We start from the raw sequence: 22,781 nt of genomic DNA, 5'->3' as shown, positions 1-22,781 counted from the left end.
CCAAGTGGCGTATGCTCATCAACGTCCTCCTCGGCAAGTACGACCTCACCGACCACATCTCCGACCTCACACCGCCGGATGCCCGCTCGGCGGACTGGCAGCGTCAGGACTTCGTCGTGCGCTCGTGGATCTATGGCTCCATCTGCGAGGACATCCTCGACACAATCATGGCCCAAGATTAGACCGCGTAGGAGGCCTGCGCGCTGATCCGGAACCTCTTCCTCGACAATCAGCTCACCCGGGCCGTCTACCTCGAGGCGGAGTTCCGGGCCCTCGTCCAAGGCGACCTCACCATCACCGCCTACTGCCATCGCCTGAAGGCCCTCTCCGACGCGCTCGCGGACGTGGGGCAGCCCGTGACCGACCAAACCCTGGTCCTCACCTGTCTCCGGGGGCTCAACCCCCGCTTCTCCGACATCACCACCCTCGTCACGATGCAGGTTCCGGCCCCCACCTTTCTGCAGACTCGCTCCATTCTTCTCCTCCGTGAGAACCAGCTCGCCAACATCGCCCCGGGCGGCCCCATGCCATCCCAAGTCGCCCTCTACGGCAACACCACCGGCTCCTCCACCGGTGGCAATTCTGGCGGCAATGGCGGCCAAGGCGGCTGCTGGTCCAAGAAGAAGAAGAACGGCGGCGGGAGCGGCGCCAACTCCAACCATGCCTACCTTGCCGCCGCGCCCGGACCGTGGATCTGCTTCAACCCCTACACCGGGCAGACACAACAGATGCAGCCCACCTGGCGCCCCTACGGCGCTCCGGCTGCTCCCGCCGGGGGCGCCGGCCTCCTCGGGCCAGCCCCGCGGTCCACTGCCCCGGCACCGCCATCCCGTCAGTCCACCTGGGTGCCCCCTAGCCAGGTCACTTACACGACCCAGATGGCGCCCCTGCATGGCCAGGCATGGGGCACCAACCCGCCTCCACCCGCGGTGCCCTACCACCCTGCCGGCTCCGCCCCGGCTCCTGCATGGGACTGCTCCGCCCTCGTCGCCGCCCTCAACGCCACCGCTGGGCCCTCTGCCGCCAGCTCCTCCACGCCGGGTGCTTGGGTGATGGATTCCGGCGCCACCTCGCACATGGTCTCCGACCCCGGTATACTCTCCACTTCCTCCCATCCTCCTCCCTCTCTTCGAGTCACTGTCGGCAATGGTGTTCCCCTTCCTATCACCGCCACCGGCCATGTCACTCTCCACACACCTAGTCACACATTTTATCTCAACAATGTTCTCGTTGTTCCAGATATTATCAAAAATCTCCTTTCTACTCGTCAATTTACAATCGATAATTCTGTTTCTGTGGAGTATGGCCCATGTGGTTTTTCTATTAAGGATCTGCACACTCGGCGCGAGATCATTCCCTGCAGTAGCCCAGGACCGCTCTACGAGTTCAACGCCAACACCAACCCCACCACCTCCCCGTTTGGACTCGTCGCCACCACCACCACATCGGAGCTATGGCATCGTCGCTTAGGACATCCCGGTCATGACTCTATGTCACATTTATCTTCAACATTTGCTATTCCATGTAATAAAAGTACTCAAGTGTGTCATGCATGTCAACTTGGCAAGCACGTGCGTTTACCCTTTTCTAGATCATCAACAGTTTGTGTTGCTCCGTTCCAATTACTTCATTGCGATTTATGGACCTCACCTGTTGCTAGTAATTCTGGTTTCAAATATTACCTTGTCATTGTTGATGACTTCTCTCATTTTATGTGGACGTTTCCCCTTCACCGGAAATCCGACACATGTGATATTCTCATCAACTTTGTTGCATACGCACGCACACAATTCAACCTCCCCGTCATATCCTTCCAGACCGATAATGGTACCGAGTTCGTTAACTCTACCTTCATCGAGTTCCTTGCACGCAACGGTATACACCCCCGCATGTCCTGCCCATACACCTCCCCTCAAAACGACAAGGCCGAACGAGCACTTCGCACGCTCAACGACATTACCCGCACCTTGTTGTTCCAAGCTTATATGCCCCCTGCGTACTGGGCCGAGGCCCTTGCCGTCGCAACCTTCTTGCTCAACCGTCGTCCTAGCCAAGCCTTGGACTTCCGGATCCCGTATACCCTCCTCTATCAAAAACCCCCCTCCTTCTCCGACCTCCGTGTCTTCGGGTGCCTATGCTACCCTAACCAGTCCGCCACGGCACCTCATAAACTCGCCCCTCGCTCCACCGCATGCGTCTTTCTTGGGTACCCTGCATCGCATCGCGGCTATCGGTGTCTCGACCTAACGACATGCCGCATCATCATCTCGCGACATGTCATTTTTGACGAACACACCTTTCCTTTCGCCACCACTCGAACCACTCAGTCTCCGGATGATCTCGATTTTCTTCTCGACTTGGTCGCCAAGCAGCCTGCTCCCGCGGTCGTCGTGCCTCCCGCAGGCCAGCCCAACATGGCGCCGGCCTCCTCGGCCCAGCCCGCCATGCATGGCTCGGGGCCTTCCACCCCGACGTCGATCGCCACAGCGCCCGCCTCACCCGCGCCGCTCTCGTCTGTGTCACCACCTTCGTCCCCCTCTCCACCACCACCACCACCCCCTTCTCGTCGCTCTCGCGACAGCACCACCTCCACCACCAACACTCACACCATGCTCACTCGCGCCAAGTGTGGTATTTTTCAGCCCATTAATAAACTTAATCTCTCGGCTGAACACTCCTCTCTCTCTCCTATTCCCAAAACATATCGCTCTGCTCTCCAGGATCCTCTTTGGCGTGCTTCCATGACTGAGGAGTACGATGCTATCCTTCAGAACCACACTTGGACTCTTGTTCCTCGACCAGTTGGTGCTAACATTGTTTCAGGAAAGTGGATCTTCAAGCACAAGTTTGATGCTGACGGTGCTCTCGCTCGGTACAAGGCACGGTGGGTGGTCCGTGGATTCTCGCAGCAGCCTGGCATTGACTACGACGAGACCTTCAGTCCCGTCGTCAAGCCGGCCACGATCCGCGTTGTGCTCAGCATCGCCGTCTCATATGCTTGGCCGGTTCATCAGCTGGACGTCAAGAATGCCTTCCTCCATGGCGATCTCGACGAGGTGGTCCACTGTGAGCAGCCACCCGGCTTCATCGACCCTACACGTCCTCACCATGTCTACCTGCTCCACAAGTCACTCTATGGACTCAAGCAGGCGCCCCGCGCGTGGTACCAGCGGTTCGCTCATCACGCTCATCGACTGGGCTTTGTGGCTTCTCAGAGCGACGTGTCTCTGTTCGTGCTACGGCACAGCTCTGAGATGGCCTACCTACTCCTCTACGTGGACGACATCATCCTCACCGCGTCCAGCGCCGCGCTTCTCCAGCACATCACCGACCAGCTTCACCGGGAGTTCTCCATGACCGATCTCGGGGACCTGACTTACTTCCTCGGGATCTCGGTCTCTCGGTCTTCTTCCGGGATGCTTCTCTCGCAGCGGCAGTATGCCATCGATCTTCTTCAGCGCGCTGGCATGATGGACTGCAACCCGTGTGTCACGCCCATTGACACCCGTTGCAAGCTCTCCGCCGACGAGGGTCCTCTCGTCACCGATGCCACGGAGTACCGGAGTTTTGCCGGGGCCCTTCAGTACCTGACGCTCACTCGCCCCGACATTGCACATGCTGTTCAGCAAGCGTGCCTCTACATGCATGCTCCCCGGGAACCTCATCTCAACCTCGTTAAGCGGATTCTTCGCTATGTTCGTGGCACCCTCGACCTCGGTCTACAGCTCCACTCCACACCGGCCGCCTCCCTCACTGCATACTCTGACGCAGATTAGGCCGGCTGCCCCGACACTCGATGATCTACCTCTGGCTACTGTGTCTACCTCGGTGATAACCTGGTGTCTTGGTCCTCCAAACGTCAGGCCACGGTGTCTCGCTCCAGTGCCGAGGCCGAGTATCGCGCCGTGGCCCATGTCGTGGCTCAGTGTTGCTGGCTTCGCCAACTTCTCCTCGAGCTTCATCGTCCTCTTCCATCCGCCACCGTTGTCTTCTGTGATAACGTCAGTGCTGTTTACATGGCATGTAACCCGGTCCAGCATCGCCGCACGAAGCACATCGAGATCGACATCCACTTCGTCCGCGAGAAGGTGTCTCTCGGTCAGATTCGGGTTCTTCATGTGTCATCCTCACAGCAGTTTGCCGATATCATGACGAAGGGCTTACCGGCTCAACTCTTCTTGGACTTTCGGTACAGTTTATGCGTTCGACCGACGCACAAACTGCGGGGATGTTAACGTATAATTTTGTATAGCTAATCTCGCGTATTCCGTTTGCATACGGTTGTACATATACGCGTATAGGGTTTATTTCTTGGTCTGCAAGACTTGTAACTCTGTTATAAATATATGAGCCGATCGCCCCTTGAGAGGTGTCTTCCCTCAAACTGTTTCACGTTTATAGTTTCACGATCCCCTTGACAGCACTGCGACTTGAGGACTTCAGATTCGCGATCCAGTAGGGGTAAAGACGCAGAGTGCATCTTCGGCCGACGACCAACAACGACGACATGTGCGGCGCCTTGAGCGGCGTCATGGCTCTTTTCACACCTTTTCTGCTATGACCTTCTATTTGATCATGGCTTGTCGGTGGCATTTTCTTCTTCTCTCACGTGGCCCCTTGAAGTTTATGTCGTTCCGTTGGTGGTCGCAGGGACCCAAATAAAACTGCACTGGTAAAGGTTCCGTTGGTGGTTGCATGTCTCCTTCTAGAGAGCATGATACATCCGACCGAATTCTCCGGTTCTGCACCGAGACAATTAGTATGTTTTCAGAATCCAAGGATTCCATTTGCTGCATGCACTTGGATTAGATTAGACTTTTTTGGCTTTTGTGGACTCGGTCCATGCAAATCTCAGCCTCCCCTTTCCGGCTCTCTGCCCTTTCTTTCCTCTTCCTTTCCTATCGCGTCGCTTGTGAGTGCGAAGGGCAACGACAGTGAGATCGATATTGCTTTCAGGACGTCACAGGATTATAACTATGTAATTGTATTGACTCGTGTTTTGTTTTAGCATGATCGACATGCCACAGCACATAGCATTATCCTCGAAGACCTCAGCGACAACTTCTCCATTTTTTTTCCTTTTCCATATATGAATTTCTCTCTGTGTTGGGAGTTGGGACACGTTGCTGAGCTGAATGCATAATCTAAATTGAGTCCTTATCCAAGCCACAGCCCAGTTCAATACTGCGACTTGCACTCCAGATGAGCATTAAGGCCAGGGTCAAGTGTGAGACGGCTTAGCGATAAGGACAGACTGGGTGACGAGGCGAATGAATGGCAAGGCTTCATTCAGATTACGATTTAACCAAATGCTGCGAGTGACCCGGCTTCGAAACGAAGGAAATCGGAGGATGGCGTGTGACTACACACACCACTACACGGCTCGCTTTGATTCATTAAACAAGGCGGATATGTTTGGTCATGGATTCACTTTTATCTCTCCAGACTATATGATCCTAGGATCTACCCCATGTATTTGCTGTTCCCGTTGTTTTCTGCTTAATATATGAATGCCAGCAGCGCTAGATCTTTCAGAAAGAAACTTTGATCTCTCAAGAACAAAAATGGGAGGCCGAGAAAATTCTGCCCATTTTCATTTTGAGAAAAATTCACTATAAGTCATCAAATTTGCATTGGCGTTAGCTTTAGTCCTTGTGGTTACAAATACCCGCATTACGGTCACCAAACTTGCTCTAGGGGTCATCTACGGTCCATTATACGATTTTCTATACGTATGCGCTGAGCTGGCCTTGGTCAACGGCTGCCAACTGTGCGCTGACTGCCACATGCACTTGCTCGCTTGAATAGTCAGCTATGCAGGGTGTTTTTTTTTTGCAAAATTGCCAGTTATTAAATTGAATAGCAGCTTCCCCCACCTGGTCGGACCAAGCCACCCGCCTCCTCCCTCCTCTCTGCTTCTCCCTGTTCGTCGTCGCTGCCGAGGAGGTCGCTGGCGTGGGCGAGTGTCGCGACCGCCGCCATGAGCTCGTCGTCGGACGCTGACCGTGCCGTTTGGGAGGGGCCCGCGTGACGTCCCTCTCGCTCCCACGCTCCAGCACACGGCACACCACAAGCAGCAGCAGCCGCCGTGTGGACTTGGCTCAAGTACTCACGCCGTAGCACTTCCCTCTGTAGCAGCTCTCGCTCGGATCAACGCAAATGGCGACGGCGGTCCACCAGCTCTCCTTCTCCGCGCCGAGCGCGTGCGGCAGACGCGGGCGTCCGCGTCCGCGACGGACCGGCACGAGGTGCTGTCGCCGAAGCGTCGACTGCCGCTGCGGAAGGTGCCGGGCGAGCACGGCCCGCCGTTGCTGGGCGCGCTCAAGGACCGGCTCGAGTACTTAAACGGGCCAGCGTCCGCGCGCACTGCTCCACGGTGGTGCGCCTCAACATGCCCCAGCGGACTCAGGAGGTCACAGCCAAAAAGTGTTCTACCCATGTTGTAGAGTGCAATCACAGGAAGTTGCCGAATGGTGTGCCCAGCTTTATGCTTCAACTGAATTTTATCTGGAGATGTTTGCTTGCTGTTGCCTCATACTGTACTACCAGGAGATATTCCTACCCTGAGTCACCCGATAATGCAATTTATGGGCAATCTGTACCTGAGTGATGTGGAAGGGCAGTCAGCTATCTGTTTTGTGCAGTTCTCTTGTCAACTTCATGCTCAAAATGCAGAACAAATGTTCAGATTCAGTCCACAAAATGTTCAACCGAAGCTACAATATTTTGCCTGCGATTGTCGAGCAGTACGTGTGTGGTCCGAACTACTCAAAACTGAGCTCTCTGATAAAATTTGGAACTTATCCGAGCATCGCATTCTGGATCATGCTACTGTATGTAGTGTTCCTATGAGCGACAAATTGCAAAGGAATATTCAGCTTATAAGCTTGTCGGTGCACCAAAAATATTTGAGCCAAGAGGAATTTAATGGAAGTATCCATTTCACTCGATGATGCAATTCTGACCATCATGGCGATTGTTTCATGATGTTATTCTCAGTGTATGCAACATATATATTCCTGAATCCTCATTCGCCAAATTTCAGGCTTTAAAAAAACGTGATTGTGAGCATCTTATATCAACCGGGGCTTGTAATCTATTTATTCATGGACAAGGGATGTCTCAAATGTCGCATGGTTCATAAAGAAAGTGGTTCAACAATGCTGCAAACACCAAGGATTCAGTGTGTACAGCCGAGATGCTACTTTGAGGTTGGCTCTACTCAAGCATATCTGAAACTGAAGGTAGTCGACGGCGCTGTTATTTACATGTTCGAGCATAGAAACAATTGGGATTGGGAGTTGCCTATCCGTTTCAAGCGTCCACCAGCAAGTATTTGGGAGTGCATCACTGACCGACGCTTTCCTCAGGACCAAAATTTACTGATGATTTTTCATCCATGGCCTCGCCACACTGCATACACATGCAGGTTATATGGCCTATCTGAATCTTATCAACAACACTTGATGGGTTCAGAAGCAATACATGGGGTGCGTGTGAACTACAAGAGCATACAATGTTACATATCCTATATGGTGCATCAACTAGAACGTGATGAATATTTTACCCATGGTCTTGCCCACTGTGAAATTTATTTGGAGAAGTTTGCACTGTTGTGGAAGAAGGAGAAACACATTTCAAATAATTCAGTTGTTACTGTCATTGCTTCCTTCAGACATAGCAACAACATTTGTTCTTTTCAGAACGTCCTATTACTTACCTGGGTGGATTACTTGGAAACTTTCTCTGTCCTTGCACATTTGAATCTGGATACTCATTGGTGCAGGGGAACAAGCGTCGATCCCAGTACGGTGGATGTGTATCAAGCTGGATATCAGTCCTATGAGCTCCATTCAGATTATCTTCTCTTTTGTGCTATCGAGTTGTTTGGGTCTCACTGGAGCATCTACCAGCTGTTAACACCTTGGGACCCTGGAGGGATTGCATTGTGGCTGTTATTGAAATGGACTCGACAAACGGTGTTTCAAGGCGGGCGGGGTGTCATTGCTATCATTGTCAGCTTTCCGCCAGGCTCCGACTTCGGCAACTACAACGACGCCGCCACCTTCGGCTTCCTTTGCCGCGACCCCGTCGACTCGCCGCTCCGCGACGAAGGGCCCAACTCCCAAGCTGATCGCCAAGTGGGTTCTGTTCCAGCAGCCCGCCTGCTCGGCCTCGGCCTGCCCAACTACGGCCGCCTCGCCGACTTCTTCCGCGACGTCGGCAAGGCGGTGATCGACGAGGGCGAGCGGCTGGGCATCGCGCGGGAGGAGGCGGTGCACAACATCCTCTTCGCCATGTGCTTCAACTCCTTCGGCAGCATGAGGATCCTGTTCCCGTCGCTGGTGAAGTGGCCGGGCCGCGCGCACCCGGCCGCCTCGCGATGGAGGTGCGCGCCGCCGTGCGTGCCAACGGCGGCGAGGTGACGATCCAGGCGCTGGCCGAGATGCCGCTGGTGAAGTCGGCCGTGTACGAGGCGCTGCGGATCGAGCCGCCGGTGGCGCGCGAGCGCGAAGTGGGACATGGTGGTGGAGAGCCACGACTACGGGTACGAGGTGCGGGAGGGGAGCTGCTATTCAGTTTAATAACTGCCAGTTCTGCAAAAAAAAAACTGATTCCCTACGTATTCAAGCGAGCAAGCGCATGTGGCAGTCAGCGCACAGTTGGCCGCCGTTGACCAAGGCCAGCTCAGCGCGTATGTATAGAAAATCGTATAATGGACCATAGATGACTCCCTAGAGCAAGTTTGTGTCACACCTAACCAGCGGATTAGTGTGTCCTAGAGTTGGCGGGTGGGCCCAGCCAGCTGGCCGACAAGTGGCTGCGTGCGTAACGATAAAGGGTGGCCGCCTGTGGCTGTGTGGGGGCATGCGTGTGTTGACAAATCTTGTACCTGAATCCTCTCTATGCAATTCATCCCTCCTTCCTCTCCAAGTCATTCTTCCCCCTCTCGTCCCGATCTGGATCCCCTTCTCTCCTCTTCCTTCTTGGGGTGTTACAGTTGGTAATCAGAGCTATTCTCCGCCGAAATTTTTCTTCCTTGCATGTTTGGGAGTCGGTAACATCCACCGCGCCGGTGTGGGTTGCTCCGGTGAGCCGCACGAAATCCGTCGCGGGGTTCGACGCCCTTTCGAGCAGGACAACGGCTCCTTCCAAGGCCTCGGCGGCGACGCGGCAAGTTCTCGCCGCCACGGACGAAGGGAACACCAACATCACCAAGATGCTGGAGACTCTGCTCGCCAGAATCGACGACCAGAAGATGGCGCAAGAGAAACAGATCGAGCTCCAGGCCGCCTTCAACGCGCAGATCTCGCAGGAGATGTGCGGCCTCTCGCGGCAGCTTGATCTGACCCAGACGGACCTCGACCTCACGCGCAAGACGGTGGAAGGATCTGCCTCTCCGTCAGGCTCGGTCACCACGCATCTTCACCAGCCCGCGCAACAGCAGCAGCAACCTCCACCACCCCCTCCTCCTCCCCCGTCGCCGCGCCCCGTACCAGATCCGGCACGTCCGTCGTCTTCGCACGCGCGTCTGGGCGACCACTGCCCACCTTTCCTTCCCGTGCCACCACAGGGCGGATTTCTCGCCGCGCCGACTGCGTCTCCGACGGGCCACAACACCAACGAGTACCACAAGCCCCCGAAGCACGATTTTCCCAAGTTCGACGGCACGGCGCCATATTTGTGGCTGGACCGTTGCCTCGCCTACTTCGAACTCTACAAGGTGGCTGCCCACCAGTGGGTCGCCACCGCGGCGCTCTACATCGACGGCCAGGCCGCGCACTGGCTTCAAGCGTTCCGCCAGACGCATCGCAACATCACATGGGACGTCTTCATGTTGGCGGTCCTGGAGGAGTTTGGCGCCGACGAATTTGAGGTGGTGATGCACAAGCTGCTCCAGCTCCGCCAAACAGGCACCGTCGCCGAGTACCGCGCCGCGTTCGACGAGCAGATGTACCACTTGCTCGCGCTCGATCCATCGATCAACACCAAGTTCTTCGTGACGCAGTTCCTCCTTGGCCTCAACGACGAGCTGCGTGCCCCGGTGCGTCTTCAGGCACCCTCAAGCATCACGCGCGCCTCGGTGCTCGCGCGCATCCAAGAGGAAGAGTTGGGCACGACCCGCGCGCGACCCCGCATCACACCCGCGGGCCGACCACCACCAACGACAGCCGCCGCGGCACTGCCACAGCGCGCCGTGGCCGCGCCGGTTCGCGCCCAAGGAGACGAGTACGCGCAGGAGCGGCAACTACACGATTTCCGTCGCGCGAACAATCTCTGTTTCAAGTGCGGCGATCGCTACTCCAGGGAGCATCGCTGCGCTCAACCCGCGCAACTGCTCACAATCAACGTGGGAGACCATGGGGAGGTGCTCTCGGATGACACCATCCATGCCCTGCAGCTGCTCGACGACCCGGGCCCGGTGGCGCAACCCCCTGCCTTGGCCGCGAACGCACCAGAGTGTTGCCTTCTCTCGTCGCAGCGCTCGACGGCACGGACTCGGCGATGACGATCAGGTTGCGCGCCTTGGTGGGAAACCAAGTCATGCTCCTGCTGCTCGACTCGGGCAGCACCCACAGTTTCGTCAACAAGGCGTTCGTCGATCGCCTCGGCCTCGCCACGGAGGAAATTCCGCCGACCGAGGTGCGAGTGGCCAACGGCGACAAACTCACCTGCAACCGCATCGTGCCCGGCCTCAAATGGTGGATGCAGGGCCACACCTTCGAGACGCCCATACGTGAGCTGGAGATTGGCGCGTACGACGGCATTTTGGGCATGGACTGGCTCGCCCAGCACAGCCCCATGACATGCCACTGGCAAGACAAGTGGGTGAAATTTCTGCACGACGGCGAAGAGGTCACGCTCCACGGTGTTCCAACCAAACCGGCCACCACGCTCAAGGCGGTCAGTCCCGAGGAGCTGCGCAGGATGATCGCCAGCAACGATGTCTGGGCCATGGCCATGGTGGACACCTGCGGCCCTCCAGCGCGCCAGGTTCGCAACGGCCCAAGTCAAACGCCACTGGCAGATCTGCTCGAGGAATTCGCCGACGTGTTTGCGGCACCGCAAGGCCTCCCTCCCCATCGCCAATACGACCACGCCGTCACACTGGTGGAGGGCGTGGTCCCCATGAACACGCGCCCGTACCGCTACTCGTCGCTTCAGAAGGACGAGATCGAGCGTTAGGTCAAGGAGATGCTGGACTCCGGCGTGATCACGCACAACGTCAGTCCCTACGCCGCGCCAGTGCTGCTCGTGAAGAAGAAGGACAGCACCTGGCGATTCTGTGTCGACTAACGCCGCCTCAACGATGCCGCTGTCAAGAACAAATTTCCCCTCCCCATCATCGACGAGCTGCTGGACGAGCTGGTCGGCGCTGCGGTGTTTTCCAAACTGGACTTGCGGGCGGGCTACCATCAGATCAGGATGCGGGAAGAAGACGAGTCCAAGACGGCATTCAAGACACATCATGGGCATTTCCAGTTCATGGTCATGCCGTTCGGCCTCACAAACGCACCCGCCACCTTTCAGTGTCTAATGAACGCCATCTTCGGTAAGTATGTCCGCAAGTTCGTCATCATATTCTTGGATGACATCTTGGTCTTCAGCGAGACGATGGAGGAGCACTTAGAGCACCTGCGCATCGTCTTCGAGCTGCTCCGGGCGCACCAGCTGTACGTCAAGGAATCCAAGTGCACGTTCACCTGCGATCACATCGACTACCTCGGCCATGTGATATCCAAGGAGGGCGTGGCCACGGACAAGGAGAAGACGCAGGCCATGGAGCAGTGGCCAACGCCGACGAACGCCACGGAGCTGCGCGGGTTTCTGGGCCTCACCAGCTATTACAGAAAATTCGTGCCACACTACGGCATCATCGCCAAGCCGCTCACGAAGCTGCTCACCAAGAAGGGCTTCTCCTGGACCGAGCAGGCGCAAGCGGCATTCGACATGCTCAAGAGCGCCATAGTCACCACACCAGTCCTGGCGCTGCCCAACTTCGAACGCCCGTTCATGATCGAGACGGACGCCTGCGACACGAGGGTTGGCGCAGTGCTGGCGCAAGATGGCCACCCGGTGGCCTACTTCAGCAAGGCGTTGGGCATGCGCAACCAGAAGCTCTCCACCTACGAGAAAGAGTTCCTCGCCGTGATGATGGCCGTCGACAAGTGGCGCCAGTACTTGCAGCGCGGCCCCTTCGACATCGTCACAGACCACAAGTCCCTCTGCAATCTTGGGGAGCAGCACCTGGAAACCGAGCTCCAGCGCAAGGCCATGGCAAAGCTGGCAGGACTTCAGTTTCGCTTCTAGTACAGACGCGGGCTAGACAATGGCGCCGCCGACGCGCTCTCCCGCATGGGCAAGCAATTTGAGGTGGTCGCGCTCTCGGCGTGCCAGCCCGCGTGGATGCAGGAGGTGGTCAACTCCTACGCCACCCACGTGGACGCACAAGAGCGGCTGTAGCAGCTCGCCCTGCACAGCCCCGACGAGCACAGCTACGAGCTCTACCGTGGCACTATCTGACGCCAAGGTCGCCTCTGGATCGGTGCCAACGCTGCTCTGCGCACCAAGCTCATCGCCGCGCTGCACTGCAGCGCCGTGGGAGGCCATTCTAGCAGCACTGCCACCTACCAGCGCGTGCGCAAACACTTCGACTGGCGCGGCCTCAAGCGCGACGTCGACGAATTTGTGCAGCAGTGCGCGGTGTGCCAGCAGGCCAAGCACGAGCACGTCAAGTCGCCGGGGCTCCTGGCCCCGCTGCCAATTCCGGCCGCGCCTTGGGAGGATCTCACCATGGACTTCGTCGAGGGCTTGCCGCGCTCGGAGGGCTGCGACATGATCATGGTGGTCGTCGACCGCTTCACCAAATTCGCGCACTTCGTCCCTCTCCGCCACCCATTCAACGCCACACAAGTAGCGCGGGCATTCTGGGACAACGTGGTGAAGCTGCACGGCATCCCCTCCTCCATCGTCTCCGACCGCGACAAGATCTTCACCAGTCACCTCTGGCGCGAGCTGCTCGCCGGAGCTGGTACCAAACTGCTCTACTCGACGGCCTACCACCCCCAGACGGACGGCCAGAGTGAGTGCGTGAACCAGTGCATGGAGATATACCTCCGTTGCGCGGTCCACGACTCGCCGCAAAAATGGCGCCGATGGCTGCCCATGGCAGAGTTTTGGTACAACTCGACATTCCACGCTTCTCTTCAGGGTACACCCTTCAAGGCCCTCTACGGCAAGGAAGCAAATCTGGGCGCAATGGCGTCCTGGGAGGCATCGACAGCCGCCGGCGAGGAGATGGACTGGGCGGCGCACAACGCGCACATACGCGCCCAGTAGGAGCGCGCGCAGCGCCGGTTCAAGAAGAACGCAGATCGCAACCGCACCGAGCGCCACTTCCAGGCAACGTATCAAGTGCTGCTCAAGCTCCAGCCTTATGCGCAGCGCTCGATGGTCAATCGCCCGTGCGCCAAGCTGGCGTTCAAGTTCTTCGGGCCCTACAAGATCGTCGAGAAGACCGGCTCGCTCGCGTACAAGCTCGACCTGCCACCAGAGAGCCAGATCCACCCCGTCTTCCACGTCTCACAATTGAAGCCCTTCACACCTGACTTCACGCCGGTGTACAACGAACTGCCCAAGGTGTCCGACCTCTCCACCACCGGCCTCTCTCCCACTCGCATCCTGGACCGGCGCATGATGAAGCTGGGGAACGCGCCGGTGGTACAGATCAAGGTTCAATGGGGAGCGGGGGACTCTGCACCAACGACGTGGGAGAATTACGACGTTCTTCGTCAGCGCTTTTCATCTGCGGAGCTCTGGGAGGAAGAAGACGCGGGCGACGACGTTGAAGACGAAGATGACGACGCCCAGTCTTAAGGAGGGAGGAATGTCACACCTAACCAGCGGATTAGTGTGTCCTAGAGCTGACGGGTGGGCCCAGCCAGCTGGCCGACAAGTGGCTGCGTGCGTAACGATAAAGGGTGGCCGCCTGTGGCTGTGTGGGGGCATGCGTGTGTTGACAAATCTTGTACCTGAATCCTCTCTATGCAATTCATCCCTCCTTCCTCTTCAAGTCATTCTTCCCCCTCTCGTCCCGATCTGGATCCTCTTCTCTCCTTTTCTTTCCTGGGGTGTTACAGTTTGGTGACCGTATTGCGGGTATTTGTAACCATAAGGACTAAAGCTAACGCCGGTGGAAATAAATGGACCTGTAGTGAATTTTTCTCTTTCATTTTCATTCAGGGGAAAGCAGAGGTTATGCTATCCGGCGCAAACCGCACGTTAATGCTTGCCGGCATCACCGGCGTCTCCTCGGCCCCCTCCCTCCCCTCAAAATTCAAAAGATAAAGCCCGAGGGAGAATCTGGCGTCGGTTCCTTTCCTTCCGCCTCGTCGTAACCACCGCACCCTAAGCCAAAAGCCACACAGCAGGAACAGATCTAGCCCGCCGCAATGCCAGCGCCGCCGTCGGGATCTCCTCCTCCGACGCCAACCACGGAGTCGGCGGCCGCCACGGACAAAGCCGACTCGGGTCAAGATGATCAGGATGGCTATTGTTTGATCGATCCAGCCGACGCCCTCAGGGGCCTCTACGCGATGATGGCCTCATGGTGTGACCCCATTCAGGAGCCATGGGATCCCGACAGCCCCGTTCCTCCCTTGCTGATGATCCACTTCCCCCGCCTCTTCGAGCGCGCGTGGGGATCCGATCGCCTCTACCCTCAAGCTCTGGACGACTGGTGCCCGTACCGCGCCTACCTCCACAAATTCTGCGGCCGCAACGCCGCTCTTCTCCGTCCCGGCCCCGACGCCTACAGGCGGTGCATGGAGCAGGAGATCAACCTCAAGTCCCAATGGCTGTCCCGGCGATACATCGTCTCCCCGGACGAGGTCAGTCTGAGCGACGACATCCACAGGTGCGCCCTGAACCTCATCCTCTCCGACGGCGGCGGTGAAGGTTCTTCCATCGCCATGATCGCCGCCGCGTGCGTCGCCAAGGAGACCGAGCTGATCATCGAGAGGATGGGCTGCGACCCCGGGCTTCTGGACCCGGAGGAATCCCCCCACGAGAGCACGCGGGTCCGGAAGCTCGGCCTGAGCTGCATGCAAGGTCCTCATCAGGATTGCTCTGATGCTGCTCTTCTGGTTCGGAAGGCTGCCCTGCTGGGCATCACCATTGAAGCTGGCTTGATGGCTCAGGACCTGAGGGACAAGTATTATGACTGCAACAAGTCCTACACGAACAGATTGATCCGGGACTTTGCCCTGGAAGTTGTGACTCGAAAGTTCGATGGATGTGTTATTGCTCCTTCTGCTCATGATGATTTTAGGTACGCTTTCGTTGCTAAACTTGAGGAAGATGCTGAGGAGATGCGTCGCAGGGACGACCTTTTAGGCTCCAATGATCCAGCTTCTCAGGAGGCATCTGGGGTTTGATGAAGACTCTGAAACTGGGGAAAGGAAATGATGCATCGTGTGCCTCCACACGGGGAGATGAAAGCTGGGAAATGGATGATGCCATGAAGGAGCATGGATTAGGGATGATGCATGGATCGTGATTTTCGTTTATGCTCCCTTTCGAGTGGTGTACTGTACTTGTACTGCATGCAGCGGACATGCTTTTCAAACTATCTGTTGGGTCTATGTTTAGCTGTGTGAACCATAGCTTTACCAATCTAGCTTATATTTTTGGACAATAAAGAAACGCTTGCACAACCCCTTTACTCGATGTAGAACAAAAGATGAGGAAATTTTCGCATAATCTTAGAGTAGCTCTAACAGATGCGTTATGTGTAGCCAATCGTCATACTAACAACTACTCCATAGTATGATATTTTTTGCAGATAGCAACTACGGAGTAGTATGATATGGAAGAGCGCTGCTATACACACGACGCCATGCAGACGACTTGTGCACGACAGCACATCTCGAGTCGTTCATGGATGCTATCCAGCGCATATCAACGGCTGGACTGCCAATCGTTCCAGTGTCGTGCACACATCCATCGTCTATATGGCAGTTTTGTATGGAAGATGCATTATATGAAGTAGTACACTACTTCACATAACGCATCTTCCATATTACAGAGCTTGCTCTAGAAAAAAAATTAACATCGTAATATGGATGTTGGGAGGCCTGATTTGTAGCATGCTCTATTACCATACGGGAGAAAAGCTTCATCTTGTCACACCACCGGCCCATAGAATAACCGGTGATGGGGCGGCCTGACCGCTAGCTGCTCGCCCTAGTCCATTTCTTCGCATACTCGAGGCAGCCCGTCATTGATCGCCACACAATATCATCTCACGCTGAGCCGTCTGCCTCCCCCGACAATATAAGCCAGGCGGCGAGGCATCCCCATCGAGTTAGCCCTAGCTAGCTCCTCCTCCTAGCCGCCACTGCCTTCTCCGCCTCACCTAGCCATCACCGATTCTCTCAGAATCTTGAGAATCAGACCTCCCCATAGATTCTTCCAGAATTTTGAAGTCATGTTTTTAACAGTCATAACTAATTAGGGTCTAAATAGCTAGGATTGTCAAGATATGGATTCAAAATTATGGGATAGTCTAAGAGAAAGTCTGATTCTCAAGATTTTGAGACAATCAGCCAAATGATCTGAGCCTATAACTGTTTTCAGATCGATCTGATCAAGAGTCTCCTCTAAACCTCCCCTCTCCCGCAATCCATCCCTATCCTAACTTTTAACCCTTTGGCATGACCCTTGCCACAGCTGCGAATTATCAGCAACGCACGGACACGAACTACATGGAAGAGCAAGCACAACTGTAAATCTATCTCACAATAATTAACTAGCCATGACCATCTATATCCTTGATTTTTCCTATATTAGCAAAAGAAAAATAAATGTCTATCAATCATCCAAACAAAGTGCTAAAATTTAATAACCAGGCTTTACAATGGATGTGAATTAAGAGCAACTGCAATAACTTCCATATGGCGAACGTTTGCTGGAAAGGATTGGCATTTGTGAATGTTTTAGATGGCAAATTTAGTTGTATAGGTTGGCAATTTCTGAAAAGAAGAGAAATTTTACGGCGAAAAAAGGATGGGACTTGTTATCTCCTACTAGGTAAAGTTGCGACAAAATTGTTTGTCAGTTATCATTACCGAAAAGCTATCATTTATGGGGAGTCCAGGCAACAGTTTTGGTAATCCTGATTTTTTTACGGGATCTTGTATACCCCTTCCCCAACTCCCCTCACGTTTACGGGGATATGACCTTTCCCGTATAATTGGCGGACAGGAAACCACTTAAATTTCATGAGAGAAGACTCTCACGCCGCCGCCACGCCAGGCCACCGACACCACGTCACCGCGGCACCGCCCCGCACCTTCCGGCCACCATCGCACATGTCATTGACTTGCAGACCCTATGCCATTAGTTAGGCTTGTTTAATTAAAAAAAGGATATAATGTTTACGAGAAATAAGAAAATAGTCATCAGACAACTTCCCCTTAAATATATTTTTAGTGATATGGTATGTGAGGAGGTTTTAAAAGGATGAAATGAGGCAATGCGATGGAACCTAATTGTATCCCATTGAGGTGTGGAGAGGCCTCGGAGACATAACGATAGTATGGCTCATTTTTCGGGCAAACAAGAAAGGTGCTCCTATCATCACAGGTTCCCCGTGCCCCGGCCAGGATAGCATCTCAGGCTCGGTGGCGCGACGCGAATCCAAGACCCGCTCCGTAACCACTGACCTGACAAGTGACACGCCACGTTGACTGCCGAGCAGCCGCGGCTCACGTGCTGTCACCAGGTTCATAGATCACCGCTGTCCCTACTCCCCTACCCCGTCACACGGGGAAAAGGAGTGGTCTCCGTTGCCGCGTGCTGTCACTAGGCCGGCCCATGCAGTAGGGACCTCCTATACCGTGTGTGCTCTGTGCGCCGGGAGAAATCACAGCGCACTTGTTTGGGTCGGCCCATGTCCGGGCGCCCTGTTTTTTAATTTTTATTTTTTAATTTTTTCGTTTCCTTTTTATTTTCTACCTTAAATTATTCGGGACTTAAAAAGTTCCAAAATTTTAGAAATGAAAATTTTGAAATAATTCGTTAATAAATCATAAAATGTTTGTGGATTTAGAAATTGTTCATGATTTTGTAAAAATATATTTGCTTATTCAGAAAATGGTCGAAATTTTGAAAACATATGTTGGGAAATCTAAAAATGTTCATGATTTTTTAAAAAGTTGTGTATTAAAAAATTATTAATGACATTGAATTTTTTTCGTCAATTCAAAAAATGTTCATGAATGGAAAAATATGCCAAAAATTCAAAAATTGTTTGTGACTTAAAAAATAGTTTATTCATTCATAAAGTATTGGCTGATTTTAAAAATGATCATGCATTTAAAAAAAATTAATTAAATAAAAAATGTTCGTGAATTCCAAAATATGTTCCACCAATTTATAAAAAATGTTCGTCGATTCTAGAAATGTTTGTCGATTCAAGAAAAATGTTTTTAGAAAAATGTTCACAATTTTTAAAAAATGTTTGCAAATAGTCTGAATGTTCATGAATTCAAAAATATTTTTGATTTTAGAAATATTCAAAATTTATAAAAGTTTTCATGAATTAAAAAATGTTCACAATTCCAAATATGTGCACAGTTTTTTTAAAAAAATTGTGATTTCAAAAATTATTCATGATTTCACGAATTTGAGAGTGATGGTGTATCTCGGTGATGCTTGGTCATGGCCATCGGATATTATGATTATTTTTTTCTCCCGTTGCAATACACAGACCATTTTGCTAGTATCTAGTATAACAACTTCAATAATCTTAAGATCTGTCGGCTCAATCTCCCAGGGATTGAAACCAAGTACGCGCGTTCATAAGGGCGAGTGTCTTTGGGTATATGATTGTTTACTTTTCTTATTGTGTTTTTATTTTATTTTTAAAAATCGTTAGACTGCATTTTCTGAAAAAAGGTTCAAACCAAACACCCAGCAAAAACATCCAAATGGACCGAGGCATCCATGTACTCCCTCCGGTCCTTTTTAGTCTGCATATAAGCTTTGTCTGAAGTCAAAGTATCTCTACTTTGACCGTATTTATAGAAAAAAAATAGTAACATTTATGATGCCAAATCAATTTTGTTAGATTCATTACGAAATGTAGTTTCATGGGATATATATTTGATATGGTAGATATTGATATTTTTTAATATATATTTGATCAAACTTTATAAAGTTTGACTTGATCCAAATCTAATATGTGGAGTAAAAAGGACCGGAGGGAGTACGTCACGGCCACTAACCAGAAAGAAAGGTGCTCCCATCATTCCAGTTTCCAGTGGCCCGATCAGGATGTCACCAGGGTCATCGGCCACCGCTTGTCCCTACTCCCCCTACCCCGTCACACGGGGAAAAGGAGTGGTCTCCGTTGCCGCGTGCCGACCTCAGCCATGGGCATGGGCACGGCACTACAGCCGGCCATGGCCGCCGCGGCCTCGAACACGGCCCACCGGCCGCGGCCGCTGCCTGCCGCGAATCGCGGCACCAGCCGCCCCACCGCCTCCGCGCCGCCCGTGAGAGCGCTGGTCTGCTCGGCTCCCCCTCAGTCGAGGTCGCTGCGGCACGCCGTCTCGACCACGGCCCGGGCGGCGGAGGCTGGGGCAGCGTCGTCCACCTCGCCGGACGCCGTCACCTACTCCTCCAGCATCGACACCGACATGCCCCTCTACGAGCCCCCGGGGGTAAGCGCTGACATCGATCGATCTCCGCATTCGGGGTTTGGAATTCGATGGAATCACGGCTCGAATTGATTGATTGATTCATCGCGCGTGCGCGGACGGGTTCTGTTCTGCCTGCAGGTGTCGTTCGACGAGTACCTCCAGGACCGGCCCCGCGTGTTCCGCGCCATGTTCCCCGACGAGAGCCGGAGCCAGCAGCTCAGCGATGTAACTGAATCGATTATTGAATCTATCCTGTCCCCGAAGAGAGCAGGTGTCGTTCGACGGTGGCGTTGCGGCTAATCGATCGATTATTTGTTGCGCAGGAGGAGTGGAGGATCCAGATGCTGCCGCTGGAGTTCCTCTTCATCACCGTGCGCCCCGTCGTCGTGATGCAGCTGCGCAACCGCGCCGCCGGCGGGCTCGACCTCCGAATCGTGCGTTTCCAGTCCCCCCCCCCCCCCCCCCCGCTCACGCTACCAATTCTTTTCTATCTCTATCCGCACGACTGCAGGTTTACAATGTGCTGCTCTTGTTTCGGCTCTGAATGCAGACCGAGTGGGAGCTGAGGGGGCTGGACAGCGGCTACACGCCGGCGAGCTTCGACCTGGGCGTGCGGGGGTCGCTGTACGCGGACAGGGGGCAGCGGCGCGGCAGCCGGCTGAGGGGCCACCTGGAGATCTCCATCACCGTCGCCCTCCCGCCGCCCATGCGGATCGTGCCGGAGGCCGTCCTCCGGGGCGTCGCCGAGTCGGTAAGCCTCGCCTTGTGTTGTGCCTAACGAAATCTCTGCTCTGTTCTCGCCGAGAGAATGTGGAACTGAAAGCTTGGGGCGTGCAGGTCCTGTCGACGCTTGCCGAGAGGATGAAGCGGGACGTGGACGTCGGCCTCGTCGCCGACTTCCGGAGGTTCCGGCTGGAGAAGGCGGCGTCCAGAGCGGCGGTGACGAGAGCAGACAGCAAAGCCTGAAGGCTCGCTCGTGTTTTCTTCCTTCTGACCGTAGAGTTGGGGATTCGTTCCAAAAGGATTGTTTTTGTAAGATCCTGTGATGTTGCGTGCGATACATACATATGCATTCCCGTGTATAGAGTTTGATTCCAAATACCTGTAGGCCCTTTTTCTGGTGTCAAAAAAACTTGAACCAAAGTTGATGATCCTTTAAAAGATGTCCGACTTTCCCGGGCCGATGTGGACTAACATGACCCAAGCACGAATCGCACCCATATGAGTGTTGATGCCTGAAGGTGCAGCTTCATCGGTTCGCCCTGGTGAAATCGATGTTGCGGTAAGTAACGACGAAATCGATGTTCTGATAAGTAACGGCGAAATCGACCCTGCACCTTACCTAACAACCCGAGAGTGGAGGGATGGATGTCGGTTGTGTGCTTCTTAATGTCATGGAGACGACGGCATGACCTCGCCCATGTCGGTGACCAAGGGGACGAGTAGCCTGAGATCTTGGTCCGCACTATTGGTAAGTCGCCGCTGCCGATGCTGACAACTGAGGCTCGAGTTGTCTTCCCGTTGGAGGTCGGCGAGTAAAAGGGGCTGCGACTGCAGATTTCGTGCCATCCCGCGCCTGCAAATTTTCATATTCCACCATCTCCATGTCTGCACACCCGCGTACCCCCCTAACAAGCCAGGATACCATCTCAAAAAAAAAAGGCCAACATACAGGGTGCTTTAAGAGCATCTCTAGCAGACCCCGTAAAAAGACCGAACCCATATAATTTCGGCGAGTATGCGGGTTCGATCCGTTTTTCTTGCTACAACAGACTCCGTATCCTGGGTCCGACACGCAAAAAGTTTACCGTGGCCCAGAAAAAGACCCTCTCCATTGCTATTTATGTGGTTTCTCCGCTTGGATACGGGTCAAACCCTATCCGCCGCTCCGCTGTGATCCCCCTCCCCTTCCGCCCCAATTTCTCGCTGCCGGCGAGCCTAAAAAAAGACCTAGCGATCCTTCCGGACCCATGGACGGCTACGAAAGTGGTGGGGATGAGCGGAGCGCCGCCGCCGCCGCCCGCAAGCGGGGGGGGGGGGGGGGGGGGGGGAGTGGCTCAACTATGGGAGCCGGCCGCCGCCGGCGTTCGAACACCGCGAGCTCGACGAGTACGAGCGCGAGCTCACGGTCCGCCGCCGCACCTCCTTCGGCTCCTCTGCCGCTGGGAGCTCGTCTGCGGGCGCCTCGAGCTCGTGGCTCACTCCGGTCAAGAGAGAGCCAGAGGAGCTCGGGCCACTCGCCGTCAAGCTCGAGGCCGACGCGGACCCGCCGCGTCGAGGTGTCATCGGCACCGACGACTACCTCCCCCGAGGCAGGAGGACCACCTCGAGCGTGCCATCATAGAGCGCTCGGCGAGGGAGGAGGAGGCCGGCGTGCGCCGCTGCCGCGAGCTCGAGATCGAGGAGATCTTCCTCGAGCAAGGCGTCGCGGCGTCGCAGGCGCACGCGTCCAAGGAGGTGGACCTGCGCGTCATGAAGGCCGAGCAGGCCAAGGTCTGGATCGACCTCGACTCCGACGAGGATTGAGCTCCCCGGGCTCCTCCGCCGCATTGTCGTTGCCGCACTTGTCGATTTTGGTAGCCTAGGCTCGGGTACGCTGCACGACCCGCAAACCCTCCCCTCTATGTAGTACTATAATGTAGTATGATGAACAACTATCAATGATGTAATATGACGATTAACTATGTATGATGAATGTCGTTGCAAGTTTCTCCCGTGATTTTTTTAATTTTATAGTTTCATATACGGGGTCTGATCTGCAGCGCACGAATTCGCCCCGCAAATCTGATCTGCAGCGAACTGTAAACGTGCTTTTTGGGTTAGCTTTTACGGGGTCTGCTAGAGATGCTCTAAACCAAACACACCCTGAAACTTTCAGGTAAGCTACTCAAGAAGGATAAACATGTGGCGTGATTTGTTACCTTTTGAACTCATACGCTATACATTTGCTTTGCAAATAATAGTTTTGTTCCACTTTATTGTGGTGTTTCGTTCTTGTCAAATGGAAATCATTTTAGTACTGCTGAAGCTAGGAATTTTTCCTCCGAACAAAACATAATCATATATTTTGATCAG

General features: G+C 54.3%; 4 protein-coding genes across 4 annotated transcripts; all 4 read left to right on the top strand.

Annotated features, from left to right (window-relative positions):
• The first annotated feature begins 223 nt into the window (after nt 1-223).
• LOC147984166 (uncharacterized) lies at nt 224-1,366 on the top strand. The gene is made up of 2 exons (XM_087539697.1): nt 224-1,092; nt 1,329-1,366. Exons 1-2 carry the CDS (start codon nt 435-437, stop codon nt 1,364-1,366), a joined length of 696 nt encoding a protein of 231 aa, XP_087395823.1. The 5' UTR covers nt 224-434.
• A 12,086-nt stretch (nt 1,367-13,452) lies between these two features.
• LOC147984165 (uncharacterized) lies at nt 13,453-13,878 on the top strand. The gene has a single exon (XM_087540993.1). It carries the CDS (start codon nt 13,453-13,455, stop codon nt 13,876-13,878), a length of 426 nt encoding a protein of 141 aa, XP_087397119.1.
• Nucleotides 13,879-14,391: 513 nt separating this feature from the next.
• On the top strand, nt 14,392-15,685 carry LOC147984164 (uncharacterized). Its single transcript, XM_087539696.1, has one exon. The coding sequence runs from the start codon at nt 14,454-14,456 to the stop codon at nt 15,435-15,437; it is 984 nt and encodes a 327-aa protein (XP_087395822.1). The 5' UTR covers nt 14,392-14,453; the 3' UTR covers nt 15,438-15,685.
• Nucleotides 15,686-19,342: 3,657 nt separating this feature from the next.
• On the top strand, nt 19,343-20,869 carry LOC147984163 (uncharacterized). Its single transcript, XM_087543412.1, has 5 exons — nt 19,343-19,727; nt 19,845-19,931; nt 20,030-20,140; nt 20,257-20,457; nt 20,544-20,869. The coding sequence occupies exons 1-5, from the start codon at nt 19,437-19,439 to the stop codon at nt 20,670-20,672; spliced, it is 819 nt and encodes a 272-aa protein (XP_087399538.1). The 5' UTR covers nt 19,343-19,436; the 3' UTR covers nt 20,673-20,869.
• Nucleotides 20,870-22,781: the final 1,912 nt, after the last annotated feature.

Source organism: Triticum urartu, chromosome 2A (assembly GCF_056163025.1).
Source record: "Triticum urartu cultivar PI428250 chromosome 2A, HENAU_Tu73, whole genome shotgun sequence".
In the NCBI taxonomy this organism is placed as follows: domain Eukaryota; kingdom Viridiplantae; phylum Streptophyta; class Magnoliopsida; order Poales; family Poaceae; genus Triticum; species Triticum urartu.
This window is presented reverse-complemented; position numbering and strand designations above follow the sequence as displayed.

What these genes read in the sequence shown, in the direction of transcription:
- LOC147984165 (XM_087540993.1), top strand. Translation starts at nt 13,453, where the DNA reads ATGGTCAATCGCCCGTGCGCCAAGCTGGCGTTCAAGTTCTTCGGGCCC.
- LOC147984166 (XM_087539697.1), top strand. Translation starts at nt 435, where the DNA reads ATGCAGGTTCCGGCCCCCACCTTTCTGCAGACTCGCTCCATTCTTCTC. An exon ending in GCACATGGTCTCCGACCCCG is followed by an intron (nt 1,093 to 1,328) that starts GTATACTCTCCA and finishes TTTTCTATTAAG; the next exon opens with GATCTGCACACTCGGCGCGA.
- LOC147984164 (XM_087539696.1), top strand. Translation starts at nt 14,454, where the DNA reads ATGCCAGCGCCGCCGTCGGGATCTCCTCCTCCGACGCCAACCACGGAG.
- LOC147984163 (XM_087543412.1), top strand. Translation starts at nt 19,437, where the DNA reads ATGGGCATGGGCACGGCACTACAGCCGGCCATGGCCGCCGCGGCCTCG. An exon ending in GGAGCCAGCAGCTCAGCGAT is followed by an intron (nt 19,932 to 20,029) that starts GTAACTGAATCG and finishes TTTGTTGCGCAG; the next exon opens with GAGGAGTGGAGGATCCAGAT. An exon ending in TCCGGGGCGTCGCCGAGTCG is followed by an intron (nt 20,458 to 20,543) that starts GTAAGCCTCGCC and finishes TGGGGCGTGCAG; the next exon opens with GTCCTGTCGACGCTTGCCGA.